The sequence below is a fragment of the Dromiciops gliroides genome, chromosome 1 (assembly GCF_019393635.1).
Source record: "Dromiciops gliroides isolate mDroGli1 chromosome 1, mDroGli1.pri, whole genome shotgun sequence".
NCBI lineage: Eukaryota > Metazoa > Chordata > Mammalia > Microbiotheria > Microbiotheriidae > Dromiciops > Dromiciops gliroides.
The window spans coordinates 618,778,042-618,803,977 of record NC_057861.1 but is presented as its reverse complement, the minus strand read 5'-3'; the positions used below and the strand labels follow the sequence as shown (position 1 = coordinate 618,803,977).

Below are 25,936 nucleotides of genomic sequence, written 5' to 3'. Positions count from 1 at the left end.
GTCTTGGTCTTGACTTTTCTACTCTATTCAAGTGATACCTGCCCACTCATTAACCTCCCCTTTTCTTGTAAGAATCAACCCTGATCACACATACTACCTGATGGTAGGAAGAACACTCTGGAACTTCATCTCTAGGGCATTTCCCCCATTCTTCTAATTTAGTAATTTCATGATGAAACAGGCCTTAGAATTACTCTACTCCAAACCTTTCATTTTACAGATAAAAAACCCTGCGGTCTAGAGAAGTTAAGTGAATGACCCAAGGTCATACAAGTAATGCGACTGGCCCAAAGTTGCTGTGAGAAATTAATATTTCTCTTTTTTCAGGTCAACCAATGGGAGACTTTTATTTTTTTTTACAAAGCAATTCTATTTTTTAAAAATAATAAACATTTTAATATAAACTTTCGAGTTCTAAATTCTATCCTTCCTTGCCTCTCCCCCCTTCTTGTGTCCCTCAGCTGATAAGAAATCAGATATGTTACATAAGTGCAATTATATAAGTTCAATCTTATAGGTGTGAAGTGATACCTCAGGGTTGTTTTAGTTTACATTTCTCTGATCAATAGTGATCTAGAATATTTTTTTCATATGATTATAGAAAGCTTTGATTTCTTTGTCTGAAAACTTCCTGTTCTTATCCTTTGACTATCAGTTGGGAAATGACTTGCATTTTTATGAATTTGCTTCAGTTCTCTTAATCTGTGAGAAATTAGGCCTTTATCAGAGATAGTTGTTTCAAAACTTCTTTCCCTGTTTTGTGCTTTCTTTATAATCTGGTTACATTAGTTTTTTTGGTGTAGAAGCTTTTCCATTCTATGTAATCAAAATGATCTAGTTTATACTTTATAATACTCTCTCCATCTTCTTAGGTTAATATTTCTCTTATATTTAAGAACTAATTATTGTATTAGGACCAAAGCTTTTCCTCTTTTTTACTTCCTCATCCAGAAACCAATCAGTATGGGAAATTTCTCCTAGACATTTCCCTAGGCCAAAGTCTAATCAGACAGTAAAAGACATTCTAACTCCTGCTCATTGTGTTTGCTCTGAAAGGTCTGGGAAAATGATCATTCTCCCTGTTATAAAGGCAGGTAATATGGAAATTGATGTTTCTTAAACCAAGATTTGAGTGACCTAAGTCACATACCCCAAGATAGCCCACCTCCCCCCCTGTGTTAACCAATCATAGCTGGCTAGGCACTCCTGGGGAACAACTACTGTTCTAAGGGCATATAAACTGTGAGCCCAGTGCCATGAGGGGTCTTTGACCATCCTTTTATTAATAACCTGCTGGCCTTAATAAAATGATTAAATTACTGAGAAACTACGTCTCTTAAACCTTTTTAATTGTCACATCACACAGATAGTAAGGGATTGGCCTGCAGGTAGTATCAAAGCTGAAACTCAAAACCAGGTCCTCTGATACAAAAACTAGTGATCTTCAATCACTACCCAGTAGCACTGATCTATGACCCATACCTTACCTCGAACTTGCTCATAAATTCTGCAAAAATGCCAAAAAAGGCTTCAGAAGTGGTGACTTTGGAGTCTTCACCAAAAAATGACAGCACCCTGCTAAACTCCTCCATTGCCTTGTGCTGAAGGGTATCAAGAGCCCGCACGGCAGGCTGGGCCATCTCTAGGAAGGACTACAGGGTCAGGATTAAGGGAAACAAACACCAGGGCCCAGAAAGACAACACAACAAATTAAACTCTCTTGTCTATGGGAATTTTCAAGACAAATCAAGAAGGCAAGATTTTCTCTAGGTAAACACCTAGTTAATAGCCTCCATGCTGTTGCTCCCATCACTAGGTCCTTGATCCTGTCTCCGCTGCTAGAACAATTATTCCCAAATATCTGAAAATCACTTTTATCACATATTCCTATTCAGGAACCCACTACAGCCTGGTATTAACAGGTTTCAAAGTTCTATTAAATTTAATTCTTCACAGGTATTCTATGAGCATGATTGAAAAAAATTCATTCTCATTCTCTCTCCCTCTCCCTCTCCCTCCCTCCTCCCTCCCCTTTGGAGCATATGATTTATAAAGGAAAGATCCCTGGTATTGGAGTGAGAAGTCCTATGATGGGGCCTGGCTCTGTCATATCCTAGCTCTATAATTGTGAGCAAGTCACATCAATTCTCTTGATCTTCTCCTCTGTAAAATGAAAGTGATAACATTTAAACTATTGTCTTCCCAGGTATTATAAAATATAAAAAGTTTAAAAAGTGGTAACCTTGTATGATAAAGATCCATGTAGTTGTCAGCCTCTGGGGTTTGTTTTCAGGGCCAGTAAGGTGAGAATGGCCCAGTACCAGCTAGTCACGACCCTTGGCTATTAGCAAAGGCTGTGCTGGCCCAGGAGATGGCAGGCCCTTTCTGGAAGGATACAGTCATGACCACAGCAAACTTGTCATCACTAGTGGCAGGCATTTTCTGGCAAGCTGTCTGGATCTCACTGATGGTGATGTGCAGGTCAGTAAGGTCAGTGGTTAGCATCCTCTGGTTCACTAAGGAAGGATAGAGATGGGTAGGTAAGAAGTGCCCTTCCACATGGCACATGCCCTCCCCCTCCTCACCAGCAGCTTGCTCTGAATACTGAGGCATATGGCCGCACCAACACTACCAGGGTAAAGTTGCCTACCCTCACTTCAGATCCACCTTGGCCTGCTCCCTCCTTAGTGTTGTGGAAATTTATTTTGATTTGGGGACCCTACCTTTAGGCTGAGATTAGAAAGCCTTAGGCCCTTAGGGTCTCTCCCCCTCCTCCTCAGCTTCAGCTGAGCAAAAAGCCCCGTGGGCTATACAAGACGCCAGGTCAGACAGCTGGGGGAAAAAAAGCCCCCAGCTCCCTCCGACCTGAGCGGAGCTATCTGAAGTATCCCGGATGGCCTGTGCTGAGGCTTGAGAGCACACCCCCCCCCCACCAGCTGCAGCTCTGGCTGGCAGATTAGCTTGGTCTGTGGGGGCGAAGGAAGCCCCGAGATTTGAGTGGAGAGAAGAAAAGGTATATATAGACCTGGGAGTTAGACAGGAAAAAAAACAAAGGAGGAGCGAGGACGGAGTAGATAGAGAGACAAGATTAAGGAGAGGGGCTGACTAGAGGAGGATGAACTAGATGGACAAGATTAAAGGAGCAAGGAGGGGCTGACTAGAGGGGAACGCAGACAAGGACGGAGGAGGGTTCAGTTCGGAAAAGGAGAGACCGGGGTGACAAGGTTAAAGGCCTTAATACAAACCAGGGAAAGTGTAACATGCCCTGAGGCTGGAGGCGGCTAAGGCCCTTATTGTATTCAAGAAGTTCGAGGTGCAGCAGGTGGGAAAGAGACACAGTGGAAAGAGACCGCAGGAAAGCAGTCAGGTTGTACATTTTATTTTCCTGTATTCTTAATTTTAAATAGTATCTCATAAATAAACTCTGCTTTGATTATTTGGTTAAGAAGCTTCTTAATCTTTAGTTTATCAGTTTGGGAGCAGTGTGGTAGAACTTTATAAACGGCCCACATTAAATTAACGAAGTCAGATAGCCAAATAGTCAAAAGTCCCCAGATTAGTCCTCCACTCAGAAAGATTAGTCCTCCAGTCAGCTTCAGCCCCCAAATCAGGCCCGATCATAAAAATATTTTACATTTGAATGGCGACCCAGATGGGACTTGCGGCCCAATTATAATTTTTCTAAACCTGTCATTTTTCATTTAGTTATAATTTTTCATAAATCCAATTATAGATAATTTTTCCAGGCTAGTTATAGTTATTAATAATTGATTTTTTGGTACAGTGTCTTACCTTTGGCAGCAAGGGGCACAGTGGGAAGGTCCTTGGCAAATCCCAGGAGTTCAGGGAAGTGTTGGCTCAGTGATTTGGCAAGAATGTGTAGGAAGGTGGATTTCCCATCTACAGTTTTAGTTGAGTTCAGCTAGAAAAGGACAAAATAAATCAGGAGCCTGCTTCTCCAGGCAGCTGAGGATCAGGTGGGAGGCAGGAGGCATGCAGTATGTCAGGATGATTACTCCTGGTCACCACACACCCCTACCTTCCTCCTAAACCCCAAACTTTTGTTCTTCCAATGTAAATGTGAGGGCACATGCAGACACACATTTCCTCTTGGTGCCTCCTATGCACTGTAGCTTCACCTTTCTCTGGGGAAAGTCTGTCCTTCATCCCAAATCTCTACCTGACCTCTCTATTCTACTACCTGCTCAGTCCAGAAACCTGACCCTATTCACACTAATGCCCTATTTGTGGAGCTCTGAATTGGTCCAACAACTCTGGAAAGCAATTCGGAATTAGGTTAAGAAAGTGACTGAAATATCCCTATTTCTTGACCCAGTGATCCTCCTACAGCTAGGCATATACTCTAAGGAGGTCAAAGCTAGAAAGAAAGGTGCATTGTACACCAAAGCATTTATAGCAGGGCTTTTTGTAGTAGCAAAAATAGGATGCAGAAAGGACAAGACCTGTGATTTTATTGGTCTGGGGAAATCCCAGATGAGGAAACTCCCCTTACCAATGCAGATCTGTACCTACCCTGTAACTTGACATGTTAGAGAGTTACCTAGGGCTTTGAGAGGTGAATGTCTGGGTCAGAATCACAAAGGCAGTACACACTAGAGGCATGGCTTGAACTTGGTCTTTCTGATTCCAAGGCCATCTCCTTATCCACTTTGCATGTAGCCTCTCAGTTGCAAAGAATTAGAAACCAAAAAAAAAATATGACTATTGATTGGGGATTGGCTAAACAAATTCTGGTACATGAATATGATAGATTATTACTCTTCTATAAAAGCATCCCATAATTATGGAGGCATGAGGCATGGCAAGACCTCTAGGAACTGTAGAAAGTGATATAAATAGAAGCAGGAAAATAATCTATACAATGGCCACAATAATGAAAATGGAAAGAACTTCAAAAATCAACACTGAACATCATGTAATTATAATGATCAGACTTGAACCAAGGACGAGGTTGAGCTTCCTTTTCTTCTTTGTCAAGGTGCACGATGATGCACATGGAACATCATGTACACTGTTAAACTTGACTAATGTGTTAGTTGCATTGAACTGCTTTCTTTGTTGTAGAGAGGGTTAGGAGGCAGAATATATTGGGAACTGAATGTTATACAAACATAAAAGGTATCAATATTTTTAAAGTCAATTTGGCCTTATTCCTAGTACCCTGTCCCATGGATTCCTCTTTTTATTCCACTATCCTAGGCTGAGGAACAAAGTGAGGGCTGAACAGTGCATCAATTAGCCTCTTCTTTCTGTGATGTTATTAAGCTTCTTTACTGCCAAGAGTCTTGACAACACCTTTGAACCATTTCTACCTTCCCAGATAGCCTTTGAGGGTTAGTACAATCAAGCCTATCTTACAAGGGTAAGTCCCAAGTCGATCCCAGCTATCTCTTGGTCCCTAGAAGCCAGTTCTGAAATTTCTGTAAGAGGCTTTGGAGATGGGGGTCATCCTTAAGCAGCAGGGCTCAGGAATTGTGACAGCAGGAATGGGGCCCTTAAGAAGTAAGAGTGGCTATTGTATTCTCTATAGAATATAGAATATTTTTAGAAATCTATCAGGATAAAAAAAAAAGAAATCTATCACTATCTGGTCCTGATTCTCCTTAGGGGGTATGGACATTCTTAGGAACTCTGGTTTGGCTTCCTATATGATTTTAGCATCTTGTACTACATCCAAGTCATAAGATCATATGATTAGAAGGGTACTTGGAGGCCATCCAGCCCAGCACTCTCATTTTACAGATAAGGAAACAGGCCCAGAGATGTTAAGTAACTTGTACCAGTTACTTGTACAGCATTAAGTGACATCAAACCTAGATGGTCTGACTTCAAAGGCAATATCTTTTGATTATATCATACTACCTCCCAGCTATCCTATCTTCCATCTATTCCATCTGAAGCCTGATTGACCTCTCATATCTCTCCCTGACTTCTGACTTCATCCTGAGTAATTTTGACTTTCTTGGAGAAGCTTACAGATATGATAGCAATTCAATTAAGCAGCTTTGGGTTGAGTGTCCACTAACCCTGTGCTAGGCAATGAAAGTAATATTAGAGAAGAGAAGAGAACAAACCTCCTCCGTTAAGGAGTTTACAGTTTAGCTGAGGAGACAAAACTTGGGCATTTGAAACAAATAGGTAAAGACCTGAGGAGATAACTAAAGCCTATAATAATAAAAATATGAATGATGAGTGATTCCTATCTGGAGTGATCAGGGAGTGCCTCATGGAAGAGGTGTAATGCATTCCCTCTACTTCTATAGCACCTTGGACCTCACCACCAGAAAGCACTGGTCACCTGCTGACGTGGCTATCTCAGTGCCCCTGTTCATTCATGCAACATTTATTAAGAACCTATTGTATGAGTACAACCTCCTTACCTGACATCTCTTCCACACCCACAGAAATTTTTCTCTTCCCCTAAATAAGCACTTTCACTTGTAAAACCCTCCTCCTACCAGCTGGGCAGTCCACAAACCTCTATGAAGCATCTGCTAGGCACCAGGCATTGTGCAAGCACTGGGGATACAAAGAAAGGCAAAGGGAACAAAGAAAAGGAGCTAATGGAGAAAGGCATCTATGGACAAAAAAGATCTAGAGAGGATCAACTGGAGATAACCAACAGAGGGGAAGTTTAAGGGGTTTAAGATCAGTGGGGGTCAGGAAAAAAAGGCTTCTTGCAGAAGGTAGGATTTTATTTTATTTGGGGGCAATGGGGATTAAGTGACTTGCCCAGGGTCACACAGCTAGTGTGTTAAGTGTCTGAGGCCGAATTTGAACTCAGGTCCTCCTGACTCCAGGGCCGGTGCTCTATCCACTGCACCACCTAGCTGCCCCCTTACTATTACTCTCCAAGCCCAAAGACTCCTAGCTGATCTCCTGACTTTCTGGGCAGCTGCTATTTCCTGATTCTGAGATCCATCAGAGTTTATACAATTGACCCAACTTTTCTTGTTCCCTCCTTACACATTACCTGTCATCTAAATCTCTGTGTCCTGTATTTTATCTACAGAAGGTCAAACTTAAGCTTCCCTCCAAGGGCTCAGAAGTGATTATTCATTATGTCAGTTCTATCTACTCTCATTTAACAATAGATACTGAAGGCAGCAGAGAAGGCAACATCGAGCTCACTCCCCAGGACAAGTACTGACACAGACCACAGAAGGCTGTTCCACACACCTGAGTTGCTTGAGAGAAGCCCAAACTGAGTTAGTTTGGACCAAAGTCACTAGGCAAAGATAAGGTTTGCACTTCAGCCTCATTGGCCTCCTAGCTCTTTTCTCTAGGCAGCAGCTCAAAAATCTCTCCCAAAAAGCCCCCCAAACTTCCTTCAAACTCTCACTTCTCCCTACATAATTCCTCCTCTCTGCACTCATCTCCACATGTCCCTCTCTCCCCCTCCACCATTTGCTTCTAAATGGAATCTGGAGCTACAGAACCTATAAAAAGACAGAGTGAAACAATCATCCAACTTAAGATAAGCTTAAGAAGAACTTCAAGAAAGGTCTTTCTCACTGGGGCAAAAGGGGGAATTTAGCCCAGTGCAGAGGGTATCTAAGCAAACCAGAAGGAGGCTCTTAGCCACAGCACAGATCAGCAGCTGAGGCCCCTCAGTCCCGGATCAACAAGCTAGTAGCACAACAGGACAGTTGTGAGCCCTCCAGCTTTAACTCAGAAGGCAATCTGCCAGTTGGGGTATCACCTACATAACAGGTGCAGCTAGGCCTGGCCAATGCAGTGCAGTGAGCAAGTCTTGAGGGGATGAGGCCTTGCAGCAGAAAGCCAGTGATCAGACCCCTGGCTCCCAGCACAAGAAGTTTGGGATAGTCCCCCGTGCCCTAGGAGAAGAATCCAACTTTTAAAAGGCATGACATAGGCTAAAATATGAATAAGAATCAGAAAAGAACTCTCGCCATAGAAAGCTACTATGGCAACACAGAAGACCAAAACACAAACTAAGAAGAGGACAACAATGTCAAAATGCCTACATGTGAAGCTTCAAAGGGGAAGGTGAATTGGTCTTGAGACCAAAAAGCCCTCTTGGAGGAGCTCAAAAAAGAGTTTATAAATCAAATAAGAGATGTAGAAGAAAAATTGGGAAAAGGAATGAGGGTTATGCAAGAGAGAGTCAATACCTTGGAAAAAGAAGGACAAAAATTGACTGAGGAAAACAACTCCTTAAAAAACACAATTGGCTAAATGGAAAAGGAGGTGCAAAAGCTGACTGGGAAACACAATTCCTGAAGAATCAGAAATGGGCAGATGGAAGCTAATTACTCAATGGGACATCACAAAGCAGTAAAGCAGAATCAAAAGAATGTAAAAATAGAAGAAAACATAATACCTCCTCGGAAAGACAACAGACATGGAAAATAGATCCAGGAGGAACAATTTAAGAATTATTGGACTATCTGGGGGCAGCTAGGTGGCGCAGTAGATAAAGTGCTGGTCCTGGATTCAGGAGTACCTGAGTTCAAATCTGACCTCAGACACTTGACACTTACTAGCTGTGTGACCCTGGGCAAGTCACTTAACCCTCACTGCCCTGCAAAAAAAAAATTATTGGACTATCTGAAGGCCACGATCAAAAAAAGAGCCTGGAGACCATATTTCAGGAAATTATCATGGAGAACTTCCCCAATGTCTTAGAACCAGAGGAAAAAATAGTCATTGAAAGAATCCACCAATCATCTCCTGAAAGAGACCCCCCAAAGGAAAACTCCAAGGAATATTTTAGCCAGGATTATCAGGTGAAGGAGAGAATACTGCAAACAGCCAGAAAGAAATAATTTAAATATCAAAGAGCCACAATCAGGATTAGAAAGGACCTGTCAAGGGGCAGCTAGGTAGCTCAGTGGATAAAGCACTGGCCCTAGATTCAGGAGTACCTGAGTTCAAATCCAGCCTCAGATACTTGACACTTACTAGCTGTGTGACCCTAGGAAAGTCACTTAACCCCCAATGACCCGCAATCCCCCCTCACCCCCCGCCAAACAAAAAACAAACAAACAAAAAGAAAGGACCTGTCAGCTTCAACATTAAAGGATCAGAGGATTTGGAATATGATATTCTGAAGGGCAAAGGAGCTTGGATTGTAACCAAGAATCTATTGCCCAGCAAAACTAATTATAATCTGTTAGGGGAAAAATTGGACATTCAATGAAATAGGAGACTTTAAAACTTTCCTGATGAAAAGTCTACAACTGAACAGAAAATTCAGAGTTCAAATCTTGCCTCAGACACTTACTAGCTGTATGAACCTGGGCAAGTCACTTAACCTGTTTGCCTCAGTTTTCTCATCTGTAAAATGAGCTGGAGAAGGAAATGGCAAACTACTTTAGTATCTATGACAAGAAAACCTCAAAGGGAAACATGAAGGGTCTGATGCAAGTGAAAAATGACTACAAACCATAGGATTTGAGAGAGGGGAAAGGATATACTGAAGGAAAGCTTCTTGAAGGAGATAGAAATTGGTCTTTGAAAGATAGATTAAATTTAAGTACACAGAGAAGATAGAGTGGGGAGAGATGCTACTGTCTTTTATCAGGAGTAGAGAAGAGACTTTGGGTAGACACCCTGATGTCTAATGCCTTATGACTGTGTCTTTTCTCTATTGAATATCTCCTCTTTAGCCCATATCTATCTTGTTTATACATAGCTATTTGCATGTTATCTTTTCTCATTGGACTTGGAGATCCTTTAGGGAAGAGACCATCTTTTGACTTTCTTTGTATCCCCAGCACTTAGCACATAGTCGGTGCTTAATTGTTGACTGTTAATTGTTAATAGTTGACTCACTAGGGGGGAGCTAGGTGTCACAGTAGATAAAGCACCAGCCCTAGATTCAGGAGGACCTGAATTCAAATCTGGCTTCAGACACTTGACATTTACTAGCTGTGTGACCCTGGGCAAGTCACTTAACCCTCATTGCACCACAAAACAAAACAAAACAAAATAAAACAAAAAAATAGTTGACTCACTTCAGGTTATGGTGAGGTGCTACTGGAAAGACATAAAAAGTTCTTTTATTTGCCAAGGTAGTAAGTTAACTCATACAACAATTCAATAAACAACTCACATTACTCAATAAACAACTCATATAACAATTCATTGCCCAGAAAACATTTCTATGTGACGACACCTGCTTTGGCAGGTGTCTTGAATGGCTGCCCTGGCATCAAAAAGAGGTGGAGTTTAGTAATTCCTTAAACAGGTAAGAATCAGGATGGAAAGAGATCTCTAAAATGGATTGGGAATCCACCCATGACTCAGAAACTAGATGCAATTCATTTAATTAAAGAATTTTATCAATTGACTTATGTACAATACACTGTGGGTGATACAAATATAGATAAAATATGACCCTTGCTCTTCATTGCAGAGGAGATAAGATATGTACATAAATAATAGTAATACAAAATAGAATATGGTACAAAGTATTATAGGAATTTAGCTACAAAGTGTTATAAGAATTTAGAGGAAAAAGAGATCACTCACAGCCTGAATGACTAGGGAGAAAAGCCAGCAATAAATCCCATGGTCTCAGTTATTTACATAAAAAGACATAAAATGTGAGTAATAAACCAACTGAACTACCAATATGAATGTAAGGAGGCAGATTTGACATCATAGGTGTCACTGAAATTTGGTAGAGTAGAATTAGAATTTATGGCTGAAATGTGGCCATGGAAGGGTATAATTTATTAAAAAGGAACAGCATTAGGGGCAGTTAGGTGGCTCAATGGATAAAGCACCAGCCCTGGATTCAGGAGTTAGAGAGGGAGCCAGGAAACCATCAGTGACTAGGAGGAAGGCAAAGGTGGTATGCTTATCATCCTGATAGATGATAGAAGGCTAGGAAGAATAACTAACATACTAGATGACAGTGAAAAGGATCCAAAAAGATCTCAAAAAGCTGAAATGATGGGAGTTATCTAATAAGACAATTTAATAAGTATTTGTGGAAAGCACTACATGGGTAGTTTTTTGTGGGGCAATGAGGGTTAAGTGACTTGCCCAGGGTCACACAGCTAGTAAGTATCAAGTGTCTGAAGCCACATTTGAACTCAGGTCCTCCTGAATCCAGAGCTGGTGCTTTATCCACTGTGCCACCTAGTTGCCCCCAGTGTTTTTTTTAATCAGTCTCACAGATATAAGATGGGAGAGAAATAGCTAAACAGTTCCTGTGAAAAAGATCTAGTGGATTTAGTAGATTGAAAACTCAAAATGAGTCAAGAGTATGATAACAGGGGTGTGCTAGAGCTAACTAGTACCTTCTCACAAAAGCTATTAAAATTTCAGTGTAAGCATTTATACCTCCAAAATCAGCAAATGCTACAGTTTATTATTTTGTTGTCTAGATTAAAGAAAGTGTTGGAGAAAAATGCTAATAAAGCAGATCATTAAGACGCAACTTAAACAGCTCTTTTTGTGGTGGCTAAGAACTGGAAATCAAAGGGATGCCCATCAACTGGGGAATGGCTAAACAAGCTGTGGTATACGATTGTAATGAAATATTATTGTGCTAGAAAAATGACAAGCAGTATGATTTCAGAAAAACTTTAAAAGACACATGCAATTGATGCAAAGTGAAGTAAGCAGAACCAAAAGAACATTGTACACAGTAACAGCAATATTATACAATGTAGCACTATGAATGACTTAGTTATTTTCAACAATACAATGATCCAACACAATCACAAAGGACTAATGATGAAACTATCTGCCTCCAGAGAAAGAACTGATACTGTCTGAATACAGATGGAAGAATGCTATTTTTCACTCATTCTTTTTTATTAATCATTTTGTACAAGAAGACTCAATTGGCCCCAGAATGAGGGGCATCAGAAAGAAATGAAGGGATGTAGCTTATGTAAAGAGAGGTTGTGAATTCATTGTTGGAATAGAATCATAGACTGCTAGATATATACAACAGAATATCAGAGCTGAAAGGGACCCTGGAACACAGACTATCAGATCTGGGAGGAACCCTAGACCATAGGATGCCAAAGCTGGAAGAGATCTTTCTGTGTACAACAGCTGGAATTAGACGTTGTAAATGAGTTTGAGGCTCCATTAAAATCTGAATCAGGAAAAGAACAAGTATTTAATCTAGATTTGCTCTGTCTTCAGAAGTTTGTATATTCTTAGCAGATCAGCTAAAATTCAGTGTAGTATAGGGAAAATGGGCAACTTCCAGGTTGGGCTCTAAGTACCTAGGCTGTCTTCACTGTGGTGGGCTGAGATTTCCTTCCCATCTCCCTCAGTGTCACTGACTTGGTCTTGACTTCTTTCCCTGCAAAAAAGGTATTTTGAAGCTTGTGTGGTGTATTTCTTTTCTCCAAAGTGTCTCATGTAATCCCTGGTCAAGCCTAGTGGTGTTTTGGAGTCAAGAAGTGTAGAATACATTTAAGAAGGAAGCTGGGTGTGAAGATATATTACATAAGCTAGATCTGAGAGTTTGTGCATCTGATCTTCCAAGATTGAATTCATCTCTTATCACTGGGGAACAAAGATCAGTGGTGAGTATATACAACAGATTATCAGAACTGAAGGAGACCTTAGAACATAGACTATCAGAACAGAGAAGGACCTTAGAATATTGGAGCTGGAAGGGCAGGGACTTTGACATTATTTAGTCCAAAGCCGCATTATAAAGAGGAGGATATTGATCCTGGGAGAGAAGGTACCTTGACCAAGGTTACCCAGGTAATCAGTCAGTGGGTGAACTGAGACTGTTGTTTTGTCAGGACCTAGGTCAAGGCTCTTTCCATGAGGTCAAGGCTCTTTTCATGATACCATGCTGTCAGTGATCATGCCTACGGTGATCAAGGACAATTTAGGGCTGAAGCTGAAAGGATACACAGGTAGAAAAGCTCTAGAAGTTTTGAAACTCTGAGAGGAAAAAAAAGAAACTACCAGAGAGAAAAATTAAAAGGTAGGAGATAAATTGAATCATGTGCAGTACTTAAATTTCTTTTTTTGCTTTTCACAGATCTAAAGTTACTTGTTAAGTTTAAGAACATAAGTAGGGTATTATTTATGTTTGCTAATAAAAGAGCTCTGTAAAATGTTAAAATAGCAGCTTATTCAAACAAAACATACTCATTTTCCCATAATCGCTTTTAAATGCTTTTCATTTTTGTTTCGAGTGGATCCACATGCTTCCAAATTTTAAGAAACTGAACATGTCTTCATATCTGCCCATTTATGAAAAATGGGTAAAAACTTGAGAACAAGATGCCACCAGCTTTAGGGTGAAACAAAAAAGATCTGGCTTTCAGAACAGGAGGTGAGGTGGTATAGGGAAAAGAAGGCTGGATCTGGAGTCGGAGGATCAGGGTTTGACTATTCTCTATGAGACCTTGGTCTAGTCACCACCACTCTGGGCCTCAGGTTCCTCATTTGTAAAGGGCTGGGCTCCGTGACCTCTAAGGCCTCTTCAGGCTCTATTTCTATGATGCTATGATCTTTTGAATATGGTGCTTTTTTTCACTAGGCTCATCTGTTTTTGTTTTTTAAAATTTATTTTTAACATTAAAGAAAATTGAGTTCCAAATTCGCTCCTTCCAGCCCCTTCTCCACCCACTCTGAGAAGGCATACATGATATCCATTATATATGTAAAATCATGCAAGATATATTTCCATATTAGCCATGTTGCCCAAAAGAGAAGCAGAAAAAATTTTAAAAGTGAGAGAATTATACTCCAATTTGCACACAAGACTTCATCACTTGTCTATGCTCAGCCTCATTTGGAAATGCTCACTGCATCCATAAGTGAAATCTTGAGATATATTTTAAGACATCTTTCTCAGAATGAGTCAGTATTCATATGCTCTTATAGGCTAGAATTTGAGCCTACAAATCTGCTGAGAGGAAGAAAAGAAAAGCAGATCATTGAATAGTTTACACATAAACCCTGTGTGGCAGTGTACACAGGCCTAGCAATAACATGCAAGGGAAAATTTCAGTATGGCTAGAGGTGCGAGAGAATGGAAAAAGGACTGGGGAAGCTGGAGACTTCCCTAAGAAGATTTGCTTGGGGCTCAACTGGTGGGAATCAGCTCAGGGGAAGCAGTAAATGATTGCATCAGCACTTCTGGGCTCCACATCTGCAGTTAGCTAGGGAAACAGGGAATTCAGATAAAATGGAATGGAAAAATCATTGATTAAAGCAGGAAAGCAGAGGCTCCCTGGAGAGGCAGGTTGGGGCTAGAAGGAGCTGCCTAGTGGCTGGGGTTCCCAGGTCGTCTCCCTCCATCTATTCAAAATTAGAAGAACCCTTAATTCTTAGGGGTCATCAAGTCTAGGCTTCTCATTTTATAGGTGGAAGAAACTGGAGCAGAGAGGTAAGTGACTTGTCTAGGGTCATACAGGTAGTGTCTGAGGTGAGGTTTTTTCCCCCCATATAATCATAGATTTACAGCTAGAAGGAACCTTATAGGAATCTGGTTCAACCTCCTTCCTTGCTTTACAAATGAAGAAACAGAGGCAAAGGAAAGTTAATGACTTGTCCAGAGTGACAAAGGCATATTAAAACCTGCTTGTTGGGGGCGGCTAGGTGGCGTAGTGGATAAGCACCAGCCCTGGATTCAGGAGTACCTGAGTTCAAATCCGGCTTCAGACACTTGACAATTACTAGCTGTGTGACCCTGGGCAAGTCACTTAACCCCCATTGCCCCGCCAAAAAACAAAAAAAAAAAACCCAAAACCAAAACCTGCTTGTTTAGTTCAATTGAAAGTGTTAAGAAATAATATTTTTTTCAGTAAAAAGTCTAAAACAAAAGCTGAGGCCTTCCTCTTTTAAAAAATAATAAACAACAAGATTTCTGACTAATGGAAATGTTTTACATAATTGCACATGTATCATCTGTACCTAACTGCTTACCAAAATTTAAAGTTTTGAGTTCCAAATTCTATTCTTCCTTCTCTCTCTCTCCTCGCCCCTCCCTGAGGCAGTAATTAATCAGATATAGGTGATACATGTACAATTATGTAAAACATTACTATATTAGTCATTTTACATAAGAAAACTTAAATAGAAAAAAATGAAAGAAATAAAGTGAAAAATAGCATGGAAACAAGGAGATTATTGTGTGGCATGGTCAAAAGACTTAGAACAGAGAAAAGTAAGAATACATCTTCAAAGTGAAATGTGTTCTTTTCTGGCCTGTGACCTTGAAGTCTAGAAAAGAGCAGAAAGTCTCTACTTCTTTTTTGAAAGGTAAACATTTAAATATAATCTGAATGTAGGCCCATATCATGTCTAGCACTGAATTCTGCAGGATACAGAATACTCAGCCAAATTTCAACTGTAAAATTGTATTTTCATTATCCCTGTAAATAGAAAGTATAGCAGGAAGGACCTTAAATTTGGAGTCAGAAAATCTGGGTTCCGATCCTGGCTCTACTATTGACTATAAGTCAATTTACCTCTTCGTGCCTCAGTTTCCTTATCTGTAAAATCACAAGGTTGAACTAGATGACCTCTGATGATTGCTTCTAGCTGTAAATACTATAAAAACTAAATTACTCCTAACCAAAGTACCATAATAATTAAATCTATATGAATCTGATGCTTTGCTTAAAGTCTCCTACTAGAAACAAACCTTAGAATGAGACAAGAGCTAAAGGCTAGAAGGCTGTGTACAGTTGTTGTTGTTGGTGGTGGTATTGTCTGTCCTTCATTCTCGAAGAGGACCATGGCAATAGGGTGATGTCATGACTTGCAGTGAATTAGATTTTTTAAAATAATAAACATTTTTAGGGAGCAGCTAGGTGGCGCAGTGAACAAAACACTGGCCCTGGATTCAGGAAGACCTGAGTTGAAATCCGACCTCAGACATTTAACACTTACTAGCTGTGTGACCTTGGGCAAGTCACTTAACCGTCATTGTCCCACACAATAATAATAATAATAATAAACAATTTAAGGTTTTGAATTCCAAATTCTATTCCTCCTTCCCTTTCTCCCCTTGCCACTCCCTGAGGCAGTAAGCAATCAGATATAGGTGAAACATGTGCAATTATGTAAAACATTACTTTATTAGTCGTTTTGTATAAGAATACTTAAATAGAAAAAAATGAAAGAAATGAAGTGAAAAATAGCATGCATCAGCCTGTGTTCCATCAATATCAGTTCTTTCTTTGGAAGTGGATAGTATGCTTCATCATTAATCCTTTGGGATTATCTTGGATCATTGTATTGCTGAGAATAGTTGAGTCATTCACAGATCTTCATCAAACAATATTGCTGTCATTGTGCACAACATTTTCCTGGTTCTGCTCACTTCACTATACATCAGTTCATATACGTGTTTCCAGGCCTTTCTGAAATCATCCATTTCTTATATAGCATAATAATATCCCATCACAATTACCTGCCACAGTTTGTTTAGCTGTTCCCCAATTGATGGGCATTCTTTGATTTCCAATTCTTAGCCACCACAAAAGAGCTGCTATAAATATTTTTGTACAAATATGGGGACTTCCTTTTAAATGGATTAAAGGAGATAAATAATTTCAGATCTTATTTACATCCTTGCATTCCCCATGCCCAGAAGTAATTGTCCTGTGACCTGCTCAAGAGAAATTACTTCAGGGGCAGGTAGGTGGCACAGTGGATAAAACACCGGCCCTAGATTCAGGAGGACCTGAGTTCAAATCTGACCTCAGACACTTGACACTTACTAGCTGTGTGACCCTGGGCAAGTCACTTAACCCTCATTGCCCAAAAAAAGAAAAAAAAAAGATTAAGAAATTACTTCAGGTATTACTTCAGATTATTTAAAAGTCCCCTGCAATCCTTAAAGGGAGTAACCAAGGACAGAATTAAGTCATGACTAGTGACTATGTGGATCACAACAAAATGTGGCAAGTACCTGAAGAGATGGGAGTACCAGATCATCTTACTTGTCTCCTGAGGAACTTGTATGTGCAAGAAGCAACAGTTAGGACCAAACATGGAACAAATGACCGATTTAAGACCGGAAAAGGAGTGTGACAAGGTGACAATAGTCGCCTTATTTATTTGTTTGTTTGTTTATTTATTTACTTATTTATTTGTTTGTTTGTTTATTTATTTATTTATTTCTATATAGGCAGAGTACATTATGTGAAATGCCAGGCTGGATGAATCAAAGCCAGAATTAAGGTTGCTGAGAGATATATCAATAATCCCGTATATGGATAATATCACTCTGATGGAGAAAGTGAAGAAGAATTAAGAAGCTTCTTGATGAAGGTGAAAGAGGAGAGTGTAAAAGCCAGCTTGAAGCTTAACATAATTCAATATTGGCAACTGGTCCCATCACTTGCTGGTAAATAGAGGGAGAAGAAATGGCAGCAGTGTCAGATTTTATAGAATCAAGGGTCATTGCAGATGGCAATTGAAGCCATGAAATTAAAAGATGCTTGCTCCTTGGAAGGAAAGATATGGCAAATCTGGATAGCATACCAAAAAGGAGAAGTAATCACCTTACCAGCAAAGGTTGGTATAGTCAAAGGTATGGTTTTTCCAGTAGCAAGGTATAGCTGTGAGAGTTGGATTATAAGGAAAGTTGATCACAGAACCAATACTTTCAAATTGTAGTTCTGGAGAAGACTTTTGAGAGTCCCTGGGACAGCAAGGAGAACAAATCAATCAATACTTAAAGAATTAATTTAGACTATTCATCGGAAGGTCAAATACTGAACCCGACTTTGGTCACATAATGAGAAGATGGGACTCCTTGGAAAAGATCCTGATGTTGAGAAAGATTGAAGGAAAAAGGAAAAGAGGATGGCAGAGGACAAGATGGGTAGATTATGCCATGGAAACAACAAACATGAACTTGGACAGACTTCGAGAAAAAATGGAGGATAGAGGAGCCTGGTGTGTTATGGTCTTGGGCGACACGAAGAGTCAGACATAACTGAACAACAGTGTTCTGGAATGTTAACGCTGAACTGTATTTTAATATATGATCTTGCCCTTATTCAATATTACTATAAATAGTACCTCACATTGTCTTGGGGTAGAGAGGTGTTCAAGGACACAGGGGGACAATACCAGTTTGGGCATTTTTGTCTCTAGGATTTAGATTAATGGTAAATTAAGAAGAGGACAATATGAATATATATTTTTCTTTGACATTAGTAAATCTGAGGCAGGAAATGACTTTGTCCCAGGTCTCTAGGTTCTAGGTCCCACACCCTCTCTACCATGTTGCATAGGTTAAGTATGGAACATTTCTGGTTATTTGGTTTCCAGAGCTTACAGGAACTGATAAACTATGGAAATTTGCTATGGGATTATCCCAACTGAGTGAGTCCCTGTCCCAAGGGAGGGAACCTGATACAATATTTCTTTAGCATTAACCTAGAAGCTAGGTAACACAGTGGATAGAGCACTAGCCCTGAAGTTGGGAGGACCTGAGCTCAAATTTGACCTCAGACTAGCTGTGTGACCCCGGGCAAGTCATTTAACCTGAATTGCCTTAAACATCTAGGGCCATCTCAAGTCATCCTGTCATCCATGTTGCCACTGGATCCAGATGGCTCTGGAGGAGAGAGTGAGGTTGGTGACTTTGCTTGCATAGGCCCTCCCTTACTTAAATCCAATTCACTAGATTTATACCAGGAATGCAGGACTGGTTCAAAATTAGGAAAACTATCAGTATAATTGACTCAGCATAATTGACCATATCAATAACAAAACCAACAGAAATCATATGATTATCTTAAAAGATGCAGAAAAAACCTTTAACAAAATACAGTACCCATTCCTATTTAAAACACCAGAGAACATAGGAATAAATGGAGCTTACCTTAAAATGATAAGTAATATTTATCTAAAACCATCTGCAAGCATTATCTATAGTGGGGATAAGCTAGAAGCTTTCTCAAAACAATCAAGGTGAAGCAAGGATGCCCATTATCACCTCTATTATTTAATATTGTACTAGAAATGTTAACTATAGCAATAAGAGAAGAAAAAGAAATTAAAGGAATTAAAATAGGTAATGAGGAAACAAAACTATCACTCTTTGCAGATGATATGATGTTATATTTAGAAAATCCTAGGGAATCAACTAAAAAACTACTTGAAATTATTAACAATTTTAGCAAAGTTGCAGGATACAAAATAAACCCACAAAAATCATTAGCATTTCTACATATTATCAATAAAGTACAGAAGCAACAGGTAGAAAAAGAAATTCCATTTAAAATAACTGTGAAATCACATCACATGAAGAGGCACAAAAGACGTATTGCAATAGAGGGAAAGAAGGGAGGGGTGAACATTGTTTTGACCTTGCTCTTATCTGATTTGGCTCAAGGAGGGAATAACACACACTCAATTGGGTATAAAATTTTATCTTGCCCTATAGTGAAGTAAAAGGGGAAAGGGAAAGGGGGAAAGAAAAGGGTGGGGGTGCTGATAGAAGAGAGGGTAAAACTAGGAGGGGAAAGGGGGAAGAATAAAATAATGGTGGGCAATATAAAGTACTTGGGAGTCTACCTGTCAAGACAAACCCAGGAACTATATGAACACAAATATAAAGCACCGTTTAATGCAAATAAAGACAGATCTAATCAACTGGAAAATATTAATTACTCATCGGTAGGCCAAGCCAATATGATAAAAATGAAAATCCTACCTAAATGAGTCTATTTATTTAGTGCCATGCCAATCAAACTATCAAAAACATTTTGACAGATCTAGAAAAAATTATTAAAAAATTCATTTGGAAGAACAAAAGCTCAAGGATATCAATGAAAAGAAATGTGAAAGAAGGTGGTCTAGTAGTACCAGATCTCAAACTATATTACAAGATGGTAATTATCAAAACAATCTGATACTGGATAGCAAATAGAGTGGTGGATCAGGGAAATAGAATAGGAATGAATTCCACAATAGTCAATGACTATCATAATCTAGTATATCATAAAACCAAAGACCTAAGGTTTTGGAATAAAAGCTGATTATTTTACAAAAACAGGGAAAACTGGAAAACAGTATGGCAGAAACTTGGTATAGACCAACATCTCACACTGTATACTAAAATAGGGTCAAAATGGGTATATGATTTACACATAAAGGATGATACCATAAGCAAATTAAGAGAGCATGGAATCATTTATCTGTCATATTTATGGACAGGAGAAGAATTTAGGACCAAAGAAGATACAGAGAGCAAAACAAAATGCAAAATAGATTATTTTGATTATATAAAATTAAAAAGCTTTTACACAAACAAAACCAATGTAACCAAAATTATAAGGAAAGCAGAAAACTGGGAAAGAATTTTTGTAACAGGTATCACCGATAAAGGCCTCATTTCTCAAATATACAGAGATCTGAGTCAAATTTATAAAAATATAAGTCATTCCCCAATTGAGAAATGGTCAAGGGATATAAACAGCCAGTTTTCAAAGAAATCAAAGCTCTCTACAGTCATAGGAAAAATGCCCTAGGGGCAGCTAGGTGGCACAGTGGATAAAATGCAAGCCCTGGAGTCAGGAGGACCTGAGTTCAAATCTGACCTCAGACACTTGACAATTTACTGGCTGTGTGACCCTGGACAAGTCACTTAACCCCAACTGCCTCACCAAAAAAAAAAATGCCCTAAATCACTATTGATCAGAGAAATACAAATAAAAACAACTCTGAGGTACGACTTCACACCTATCAGAGTGGCAAATATAACAAATAAGGAATATGTTGGATGTTGGAGGGGATGTGGGAAAACTGGGGGGCTAATCCTCTGTTGGTGGAATTGTGAATGAATCTAATCATTCTGGAGAACAATTTGGAAATGTGCCCAAATTGGTATAAAACTGTGCATATTCTTTGATCCAGCTTATATCCCAAAGACAACCCCAAAAAGAGAAAAAGATCTATTTCTACAAAAATATTTATAGTAGCTCTTTTTGTGGTGGCTAAGAATTGGAAATCAAAGAATGCCCATCAATTGGGGAATGGCTAAACAAGCTGTGACAGGTAATTGTGATGGAATATTATTGTGCTATATAAGAAATGACAAACAGGATAATTTCAGAAGGAAACACATATATGAACTGATGTATAGTGAAGCGAGCAGAACCAGGAAAACGTTGTGTACAATGACAGCAATATTGTTTGATGAAGAACTGTGAATGACTCAACTATTCTCAGCAATACAATGATCCAAGATAATCCCAAAGGATTAATGATGAAGCATACTATCCACTTCCAAAGAAAGAACTGATATTGATGGAACACAGGCTGATGCATGCTATTTTTCACTTTATTTCTTTCATTTTTTTTCTATTTAAGTATTCTTATACAAAATGACTAATATAGTAATGTTTTACATAATTGCACATGTATCACCTATATCTGATTGCTTACTGCCTCAGGGAGTGGCAAGGGGAGAAAGGGAAGGAGGAATAGAATTTGGAATTCAAAACTTTAAATAAAAATGTTTATGATTATGATTATTATTATTATTATTATTGTGTGGGACAATGATGGTTAAGTGACTTGCCCAAGGTCACACAGCTAGTAAGTGTCAAGTGTCTGAGGCTGGATTTGAACTCAGGTACTCCTGAATCCCGAGCTGGTGTTTTATTCGCTGCACCACCTAGCTGCCCCCTAAAAATGTTTATTATTAAAAAAAAATCTAATTCACTGCAAGTCATGAAATCACCCTAATGCCATGGTCCTCTTCGAGAATGAAGGACAGACAACACCACCACCACCAACAACAACTGTACACAGCCTTCTAGCCTTTAGCTCTTGTCTCATTCTAAGGTTTGTTTCTAGTAGGAGACTTTAAGCAAAGCATCAGATTCATATAGATTTAATTATTATGGTACTTTGGTTAGGAGTAATTTAGTTTTTATAGTATTTACAGCTAGAAGCAATCATCAGAGGTCATCTAGTTCAACCTTGTGATTTTACAGATAAGGAAACTGAGGCACAAAGAGGTAAATTGACTTATAGTCAATAGTAGAGCCAGGATCGGAACCCAGATTTTCTGACTCCAAATTTAAGGTCCTTCCTGCTGTACTTTCCATTTACAGGGATAATGAAAATACAATTATACAGTTGAAATTTGGCCGAGTATTCTGTATCCTGCAGAATTCAGTGCTAGACATGATATGGGCCTACATTCAGATTATATTTAAATGTTTACCTTTCAAAAAAGAAGTAGAGACTTTCTGCTCTTTTCTAGACTTCAAGGTCACAGGCCAGAAAAGAACACATTTCACTTTGAAGATGTATTCTTACTTTTCTCTGTTCTAAGTCTTTTGACCATGCCACGCGATAATCTCCTTGTTTCCAGTCTTGACACAAATATGTACAGTTATCCTTTCCACATTTTGGGGGTTAGGGATGCGGTACTCCTGCTATCTGGAAAATCCATGTAAAATTTTTGGCTCTTCCAGAGAAAGAAATTGGAATTTTTCTTTTTCTTTTATGGGGTATTTACCTTATTATAAAACTTGAGTTATATTAGACAATACTGTACATATATTTTATGTGATTCTAAGTATCTAAACCTTTTCTGTGTCATCTGCTGGCCTTCGTGTGCTGTCTGTGGCTTCCTCAAAACTTTCCCCAAATTCCCATTTAATTTCTTATGCCAACCTATGAGATATTGAAACCATGGGGAAAGTTGTGATGTGGAAGAGTTACATGTAGTTGCTCCTACTAGTATCTCCTTCTACTGTCAGTCCCTTTGAGGCCTCCTCATGAGGATAGTAACATATGCACCAACTCCCAGATCAAAAATCAGGACAAGGAAACCCATAGGCAAAGGAGGCACTGAATTCTTGAATTCTTCTTTCTCTTTGACAGTGGCAACCCCCTTGCCTTCTTCTCTCTGCCCATGGAGGCAGAAGTGCACCTTTTTCTTGCGTTCAAGACTTTAAAATTTTTCATTTTTTTTTTCAAAAATTATGGAAAACATAAGGCATGTTCTCAGAAAAACAAACACCCCTATGTTTTTCTGAATTTTTTTGTGGAACATTTTCCTGAGTCTTCATATATATACCTTCAAATTTTCACCTTCTGGTCTTGCTGATTCTAATCTACAACTGCCCACAGAATGTCTTCCCATAAATATCTCACTGACTAGTGAAAACTAACATGTATTAGAGTTAACCCATATAATATAATATAATCCCTCAAAATTAACTCTTCATCCAAATTTCCCATTATTGCTAATCATACTTACAGTCTCTTAGGTTTGAAAACTCAAACTTAATTTCAACTTCTTCTCCTCTTTCTTTATCTCCCTCATCAAATCATATTGATTCTTCCTCCACAAAATGTCTCTCATTTACCTTCCCATCACTGTTTCCAAGACCACAGTCCTAAATCCAGATCTTTATCACCTCTGACCTTGACGTCCCATTATATTATAACCTATAAGGCTTCCTTACCTCAGTTAAGAAGTTGATCTTGAAGCCTGTGGTCTTGTTGGTCTTTGGCTGTCCATTGTTGAGATAGTTGCCCATTGCAAGTACAAACTGCCAAGAGAGAAACCACCCACTGATTCATCAGGTTGCACTCAACCCATCCTCCCCCAAGGAAGAAGGGCATCTTCCACCCAACCCCAGCTTCCTATGGTTAAGCTTAACTCCCCCTTGAGAGAGAGGGCAATGGGCATAGTGGCCCATTGTTCTCTTGGTGCCTGCTGACCTTCTACCTTCTCTAAGGTAGTTAGAAAGACTTTGGTTGTTTCCAGCCATGCTCAGTCCCACATTACCTACCATTATGTTCTGGGATGGATGTGATGCTTGGGCAATGCCAAGGGGTGAACTATTTTGGACTACACATCAAATAGGAATGAAGCTCAGATCACCCAGTGTGTGTAGTTAGGGTCTGTGGACCACTAAAGTGATCTAGTCACAGTCTCCAGGCTGAAGGCACCTTCAGAATTTCTTGGTATTTTTCCCTTTGGGTTAAATCTGTCCTTTGTACATGAAGTCACTGCCCAGAAATGTCCTTTAAACCCTGTGACCATTGTTTCTGCTGCCAGGAGCTGCTTTCCTCGGCACCAACCATCCTAGTCCAGCTGGTCCCGAAGGCAGGGAGCCAGAGAGGCCTAAAGCAGCAGCAAAGAATTTTTACTTTCTGCTATACTGAGCCCCAAAATTCTGTGGGGAGGAACCAGGGTGGGAGAAAGGCCCCCTGCTGATTCAGGAATCTCTCAGCTCTTTGGAGCAGCTAGCAGTAGCCCTGTAGCAGGGCCCCTTTTCCTGCCCTGCTCTTGCTCCTGAGGCTGAAACAAGGAAGAGATTGGACTTACCTCTGATATCCGGAACCTGCTGGGGATGGGCAGCAAATAGTCAGAGCTAACCAGGATTGTGGTGAGGAGAAGGAAGGGGAAACAATATGGCCTACTGGGAAAAGGCTAGGACTCAATCTGTGAGAGGGAAGAACCTGCAGGGTATGCCATGGCTCTCTCACTTTGCCCTTGCCCATATTCCCTAGGCAGGACAAATGATGCTGGTCTGTCCCAGGTTGGAGGAAGCCTGCTTTTGGGGTCTGGAGAATGTGAGCTGTGTGGTCACAGGGAGCACACTGTGGGAATAGAAATGAGATGAGAAGACCCCATCCATGGGGTGAGGGTGCCAGGCCAAGAAGCCCAGGGGTCCTCCCTGGCAGTGTGGGGGTGGGGTGCCTCAAAGGGAGGGCAGTAAGAGTGACAGGAAACATTTCAGTGAGATGCTCTCTACAAGTTCCTAACAAATCTCGAAAATGCACCACACTGAATCTTGATGGTGAAATCCAGAAAAAAGTCACAGTGAGTCCTTTGTCCAGCCCAGCTGGGCCTAGGGAAAGAGACAGGGAGATCTGAGGACACTGAGGACAGGTCAGGCCAAGACCACGCTGAACGTGGAACACTCCAGCACCCAGAGAGAAGCTATGTAGCAGGGCAAGAGGAGGTTCCAGACCTTTACCAAGGCACCCCTAGACTCACACCAGGGCACTGTGACAGGGAGCTTTGTCACCCATTATCTAGCCCCAGGTTACATTCTAGGGTTCTAGGGTGGAGTGGGAAAAGGTTTGCAGAGTTGTTTCCAGGCATGGAGGCCCCGGGCAGTGTACCCAAGAAAGGAGAAAATTCAGTAGCAGTGGTGTGACTCAGATCTCAGGTACAGAGCAAGGTCTCACTTCCAAGGTCTCCTCCAGCCTGCAGAAGAATAATCAAGGCAGAACGCCCAGACCAAAGGGGAGCTTACAATTCTGCTGCCAAGAGAACATTCCATCTGGTTGATAGGGGCAGAATGCAGCAGAATTCTAATCTTGCTCAGACCCAAACCCAGGTGAGGAATTCGCAAACCTTAGACCAGGGAAGAAGCAATCAGATTTTTGCCCTGGATCAATCCACTTTGGGAGCACTAAAAGCTTGCAGGTCTCTAGCTTGTCCCTGAGATCCTAGAATAACACGACATTCAATATATCAGTGCTGCAGAGGCCAGCACTAACAGCAGATCTGAAGTGAAAAAGTAGGCTAGAAGAATGGACAAACAAACAAACAAAAAACCCTGTCATAATAAGTTATTATGGAGGAAGGGATGTTCAAGGACCAATGCGGAAGGAATGACTCTAAAACATCTATAAGCACTGTCTTAGAGAAAATACAGCTTGGGCACAAACTCAACTAGAATTCCTGGAAAAGATGAATAAGAAGTAAAAATGCTTTTATGGTTGGAATGAGAATGCTTGCAGAAAAAAATGGAAAAGAAATGAGAGCCATGGAAGAAAGAATTGTAAAGGAAATTAACAGCTGGCACAAATCTTACCCAAGCAACAAACTCCCTGAAAATTCAAATGGACAAAATAGAAGTCAATGAATAACTCCATGAGGCAACAAAAAATATGAATGTCAAAAAGCTGAAAAGGGTAGAAAAAATCTCATAACAAAAACAACTGA

The 25,936-nt window shown here is 40.0% G+C and overlaps 1 protein-coding gene across 3 annotated transcripts in view; it reads right to left on the bottom strand.

The window, feature by feature from the left end:
* The window catches only part of LOC122736285 (Grid2 interacting protein), a 132,654-nt gene that overhangs the window by 5,569 nt on the left and 101,149 nt on the right, over positions 1 to 25,936 (bottom strand). For all 3 annotated transcript variants that reach the window (XM_043978427.1, XM_043978425.1, XM_043978426.1), the window contains exons 17-20: positions 23,436 to 23,522; positions 3,793 to 3,922; positions 2,398 to 2,516; positions 1,488 to 1,652 (exon numbers count right to left, since the gene is read on the bottom strand). In XM_043978427.1, coding sequence (XP_043834362.1) covers positions 1,488 to 1,652; positions 2,398 to 2,516; positions 3,793 to 3,922; positions 23,436 to 23,522 — 501 coding nt within the window. The remainder of the gene's footprint in view (positions 1 to 1,487; positions 1,653 to 2,397; positions 2,517 to 3,792; positions 3,923 to 23,435; positions 23,523 to 25,936) is intronic.